The 6,448-nt window shown below is 33.4% G+C and overlaps 1 protein-coding gene across 1 annotated transcript; it reads right to left on the minus strand.

The window, feature by feature from the left end:
* Nucleotides 1-3,486: 3,486 nt before the first annotated feature.
* On the minus strand, nt 3,487-5,265 carry LOC126693141 (transcription factor MYB60). Its single transcript, XM_050389015.1, has 3 exons — nt 5,007-5,265; nt 4,676-4,805; nt 3,487-4,434 (listed from the first exon to the last, which is right to left on the minus strand). The coding sequence occupies exons 1-3, from the start codon at nt 5,137-5,139 to the stop codon at nt 3,669-3,671; spliced, it is 1,029 nt and encodes a 342-aa protein (XP_050244972.1). The 5' UTR covers nt 5,140-5,265; the 3' UTR covers nt 3,487-3,668.
* Between the last annotated feature and the right edge of the window lie 1,183 nt (nt 5,266-6,448).

Below are 6,448 nucleotides of genomic sequence, written 5' to 3' on the forward strand. Positions count from 1 at the left end.
CTCTCACTTATCTCTCTCTCTCTCTCTCTCTCTCTCTCTCTCTCTCTCTCTCTCTCTCTCTCTCTCTCTCTCTCTCTCTCCTGATGCCTCTTGTCTCAGTTCTCAAGTTCTCACCAAGTGCCGCCGTCGCGCCAACCAACCCACTCAGCCACCCAGTTCGAGGCAAACCGCCGGTAAGTCTCTCTCTCACCCCTCGCCGATCAGTTCCTAATATTCTCTCTCTCAAAGAGTCTCTATCCTAGTCTTACTCCAACTTTTGTTTTATTTTATTATTGAATTTGGGATATATATATTATCAACTCTTTTGCTTAGAAAACTCTTATTAGTACTTTATTATATCAACTCTTTTACAAATTATTTGGGATGTTCATAATTCACTATGTTACTGCTATGAAAAAAAAAAAAATGATCTTGAGATTGAGTAATGATTGCTATTGTTTTTACAGGTTGTGACATTGTGAATTGTTCTTAAAAAAATTTAGACAGCTTGCTAAATAAATAGAAGTTTTTATTTACTTGAAGTTTTGATAAAAAATAAATAGAAGTTTTTATTTACTTGAAGTTTTGAACAGGTTGATATATGGATATTGGGCTTGAAAGCCCAAAATTTTTTTAAAAAGTATATATTATTTTAATTTTTCAAACCAATTAATTGATCGCATAAAACTGTACTACTATAGACCGGAAAACCAACTCTTGGTAGTGTGCATTGGTTCCAATTATGAGAAAACTTATACTTATCAATACAGTTACAAATTTAGAAAGAAACTGATAAAACCGAACTGTGCACACTAGGGATGGCAATTTTCCCCCGCCCCGCTTAACCCGCCCCTCCCCGCTTCGCCCCGTGCGGGTTTTCCCCACCCCGCAAAGGCGGTGGGGCGGGGATGGGGCAAGATTTTAGCTCCGCACCACGGGGCGGGGCGGGGATGGCTTTAGGCTTTTTAGACCCACCCCGCCCCGCCCCTCCCTGTCCCCGCCCCGCCCCGCCCCGCTTTACTAAAGGTTATAATTGTAAAATTTTCATACCTGAAACCCTACTATTTAAACAAACATATTAATATTAGCATATTTTATTCTATTCAATGTGATTCTATGCCTTTATTTTGTTGTGTTATACTATGAGATTTTTTTTTAAAATTTTTTTTTTAATGATTGTCTTGATAAACACTTGGATATATTATTCAATTTTTTCTAAAAATTGATTTGATTTGATGGGATAAATTTAGTTGTAATTTCAAGTATATTTTTATTAATGAAATAGGTTTCATTAAAAAAATTGTACTAGTTGTAAGGAAAATTAACAAAAAGTAGAGTTTTACGGGGTGAGGCGGGGCTTCGTGGGGCCCCATGGGGCGGGGATGGGGTGAGAAAGCATTCCCCGTCATGCGGGGCGGGGCAGGGATGGGGCAAGATAAAACCATGCGGGGCGGGGACGAAGACCCCATCCTTCGACCCCGCCCCGCCCCATTGTCATCCCTAGTGCACACCCATAATTATAAATACTAAGATGGTAGCTTAGCTTGAATTTTTTTTTTTTTTTTCTATTATTTTCAATAAAAACGTCTAAGGTCTAAACTATCATTTTCCAATTTTTTTGGTATTTTTAACGAAAATGTCCAAAATTAATGAAACGTTGATTATTTGTTTAACGCCATTATAAACTCCTTTTCACAATTTATTTTGTCTAGGGAGTTCATAAATGGCGCACCTAATCGTTTGTTGTCCATTTCTTATCACAGAATGTAACATCACGCATGTTGGAGAAGGTGCTGCATTCATTTTACACAAAAAGACAAAGCTCCATACATTTTTAGTTCATAGATTTCGTATCATCATCATTCATCATTATTATCATGACAGTTTTGTTAAGGTAAAAGATGGAAAGGTGGCACGTTATGATTTGTGGTGTGGTATCTGTAAAGGGGCCATGCAACATGCAACAGCAAAGTGAGAGGAGTGAGGACTCAAATTATTTCCTGTATCCTGTGAAAATTGTGAAATATAAATATATAAATTTGCATGGTAGCCATATAAGAAGCTTATCACACCGAAAGGTGAAGAAGATCACATGTTTCCCTCTCATAATTTTCCCAAAAGGAAGACCTTTATTTGCTTCATTGGATGCAAGACTTTCGTGACGGCATCCTATTTTACTTTGATACTATGGCTATAATTATTCCTTTCCCCTTACCATTCGCCTCTCTCTTATCCTTGCTTCAAATTATTAACATTATCCATATATATAAGGAAAACTTTGAGTCCTTATTTTACAAAATATTCATTTGGAAATATTATAGTTAATAGAATACATGCATTATATCGTATAATACATGCATGTGCACATGTATACAAAAGCACACACATACTCATACACATACACACTGACACATATTTTTTATTAAAAAAATTTAACTCCTACTCATTGTACGAAATTGAAGTTCCTAAAGAACAAGCTTTTATTTTCAAATATTAAAAATCCTACTATATTATGCTTAAAAAATACTCTATTATACTAAAATTTGATATTCTTTTGTTTGCTTTAGTTTTTTATTGTACCAATTTGTATTAGTATGACAGACAGCACAACTATATATCGAAGTCGTTGTTAAATATATATATATATATATATATATATTGAAATCATTCTTTTCTAATGTTTTTTCAATATTTTCTTGTTTTTATTTGTATTCTCTATATGTTCCTTTGATTTCTTAAGATATTTTTTTTTATAACTTGGCTCTTAATTTCATATATATATATGTGTGTGTGTTTATGTATGTATGTATGTATTACTTAAATAAAAAGAAATTTAAGATATTTTAAATTATAAAAGTTTAAAAAATAAATATATGTATTTATTATATTAACTGCAATCGAAAATTGAAGAAATATATAGACATTTATATCCTGCATTTGTTAAGTTTGATACTATCTTATGAAATTATTCTAAGATAACATAAATATTGAAAAAAATTAGAATAGGATAAAAAATTAGCTAATATATACAAATGATCTTTCAATATCAAAATTTAGCTTTGTAATCTATCTTTGTATAGTTATATTTACGTTTTTTTTAGCGTTCTTTAAAACTTTAAACCAAACAAAATAGATACGTACGTATTGAATACCATTATGTCAAAAGTAGAACTCACAATTTTGTTTTCAAAAGTGTAAAGAGGTCCAGTGGCTTCTGAGTAAAATTGGCGAATGGCGATAATCCTAGATTTTTTTTTTTTTCTAATTTAAGTTCGTAGTAGGACTCGAAAATTATATGCACTTACCTACCCCCAAATACATGAAAAAGAAATATTAGAAAAGTTATTATGTTTAAGTCGCATCAATAAACTTTCTCAAAAAAAAAGTCGCATCAATAAACGTGCGGTGCATTCATTTCATTTTCTCCATTAATTCTGAATTAAAGAACTTCTTAACTAGATTCAATGATAAATTAGTAGCTGATTACTACAGAGTAATACAAACTAATTAAGGAGCAAGACTAATGTTACTTGAGATAATTCATTCAGAAAAAGTTACATGCATTTTGCAAAGAGGTTCCAGCTTCTCAGAACCCCAACAAAGGTAAATAAACCCTAGAAAAAGGATGAAACACTTGGTTTTCAAATCATATAATTTGATTCTAAATTAAAAAAGAGATCATGATGTTGTTAGAACATTGGAGACAATTCCATCATCTCCTCTACTTGACCAGCAGCACTTTCATCGAAAAGCCACTTCTCAAGAATTGATAAGGGCGGAGAGTTCTCAGATCTTTGCCTATTCCTCTCTGTCATGACATGAATTACCTTGTCATCATTTGCATCAGTTTGAGAGGTTTTGTTAGCCTCTGCAGGCATAGAATCACAGGTTGACTTGTCCCACGCTGAAGCGGCATTGTTCATGTTCTCGAAAGATAATATTGAATCAAAATCTTCATGAGAGACTATATCACCACCACCGCCACCGCCGCCGCCACCACCACCTCCACCACCACCTTCTTGCTCAGCTTTGGGTTGGTAGCACTGAAGAGTAGTACTAGTAGTCACTGATGCTGAATTGCCAAAATTGCTGCTTTTGTCATTAACCTTGTTATCTTCATGGGGTTCATTGATGTGAATAGTGTCGTTGTTATTCTTTGGGGAAGATCTCATCCAACCTTCTAGCAGTCGCGATATGTTTTCGGTGCTTGAGGCATATGTAGAGGAGGATTGGTTTACCCCCAAGGATGGGGCAGGGCTGCTCATATCTAAGCTGCTTCTTCTCTCATTATTAAAGCCTTTTGATACAAACTGAGTGGTACTCGCTGAGTCTGATGCCATGTGGGGATCCAAAGCAGATTGAAATTTCTTTAGCTTCTTCTTCAGATGGGTGTTCCAGTAGTTCTTTATATCATTATCAGTTCGTTGTGGGAGGTAAGAAGCTATGGCTGCCCATCTGGTCCAATTAAATTTGTAAACTCAGATATATAACTTACAAATTCCAGCAAAAAAAAGAAAGGTAAAAAACCATATTTATTTCCCAACAAAATTGAAAAGGACATGACAAATTCATCTGTGGCTGGACTATTTTCCATTCTTTTTTCTATTTTATTTTAATTTATTACTTGGTTTATTTATATGATAACATGGGGGAAAAAATGACAGAAGCTTGAAAAATGGTAATGTTTGAAGATTACTTGTTACCCAATAAAGCTTGCAAATGGATTATCATCCCTTCTTCATGAGGAGTGAAGTTCCCTCGTTTGATTCCTGGTCTGAGGTAGTTAGTCCATCTAAGTCTGCAACTTTTGCTGCACCTTAATAACCCTTTTGTAAACAAAAGGTGATCTATCCTTTAGTACAAATGAAATTTCCAAAATTTACACACAGATTAACAAACAAGACATAGGAAATTTCATAATTCACAGAACCCCTTATGGAATTGTATTGATAGAAGTCTTCAAGACCATCTTGAACCAAAAAAAAAAAAAATGAAGAATAGCTGGATCTATATATATATGCACTTACCAGTGTTGGTAGGCACTGATCTCCAATTTCCTGGACCATGTTCTTGGATGTAGGAGACTAGGATGATGTCCTCCTCTGGAGTCCATGGACCCTTCTTGATGCCAACTTTATCACAGCAAGGAGGCCTCCCCATGGCTTAGTAATTCACTCCTTTTCCTCACAGAAACTCTCTCTTCAGGACTCTATGGAGCTTTCAAATTGTGAGATGGACATGTGAGTGCTTATATACATGTGACTTATGAGAAGAGATGCATTTTTTTTACGCCATTTATCTACCCTGCTGAGTCAGTTGGTCTTTTTATTAACTTCATATATTATAGTCAATCTAGAAACCAAAGTCAGAAGAAGAGTTGAATATCTTCACTCTTTCCCTTCTGGCTCACGTGTCAAAGTAGCTAGTCACCATAGGTAGGCAACTTTGTAGTCTTGGCCTTTATTTTTTTAATAAATTATCTATTTTACTCAAAGTTTAAGTTAATAGGAAATTGTGAATTTAATTATAATTCTTATACTCCATCTCACTGTAATTTCAAACTCACTCTTAACAAATGGGTTCCAATACAAGATTTTTAAATTTGAATAAGAAATTACAAAATTCAAACTATATTAAAAAACAATGAATTTAAACACTATCACTTCAAGTGTGGGTCGGCTATGCGACTTTTATTAAGTGGGCCCAACATGTATGAGGTAAGGTGGAGACAATGGATTGAATCTATGACCTCCTGCTCTTGTACAATGATAAATTATCAACTGTTACAAAATTTAAATTATTAGAAAACATTGAATTAATCATTTAATTTAACATTTTAAATCAGAGAAAGAATGAAGAAAAAATTCAAACTTATGACTACCTACTTTTATACCATGAGAAATCACTAATCATGTTAAAAGTCTAAACTATTAGAAAATAATAAATTTAATTATTTAATCACAATTCTAACTATTTCTTTTATAAAGACACTCTCAATTGTGGTTAAGAAAGATGTAAAGCCACACTAATTTCCCACTAATTTTGTCCTTGATCTCAAATCAAGGTTTAAGGATTTTTTTTTTTTTTTTTTCTAGGTTAACATAAAAATAAAAGTATTTTTTCACAAAGTGAGATTCGAAAATATAAGTTGAAAGTATAAAAAATGACAACACTTTCAACAAGCACCTATTTAACTATTTTGTTTCTCTTTTAACTCATTATCACAAAGATCATAATAAAACCTAGCTAGAAAATAAAAAGGGAGGGGGACCTTAAATTAGCTTAGTTTACTTTATTGCATTAATTGGTTAAAATATTGGGATTTGAGCAGATTGAAAGTTAAAATCTTGGACGTCACTTTGTGAGAATTTAATTTGGGCTGGAATCTTGGGTTTAAGTGTGCATTTGGGCTAGTATTAAAAATTAAAATTGTTTCACTATTCAGTTTATTTTTACTATTATTCATGGG

This window comes from Quercus robur, chromosome 7 (genome assembly GCF_932294415.1).
Source record: "Quercus robur chromosome 7, dhQueRobu3.1, whole genome shotgun sequence".
NCBI lineage: Eukaryota > Viridiplantae > Streptophyta > Magnoliopsida > Fagales > Fagaceae > Quercus > Quercus robur.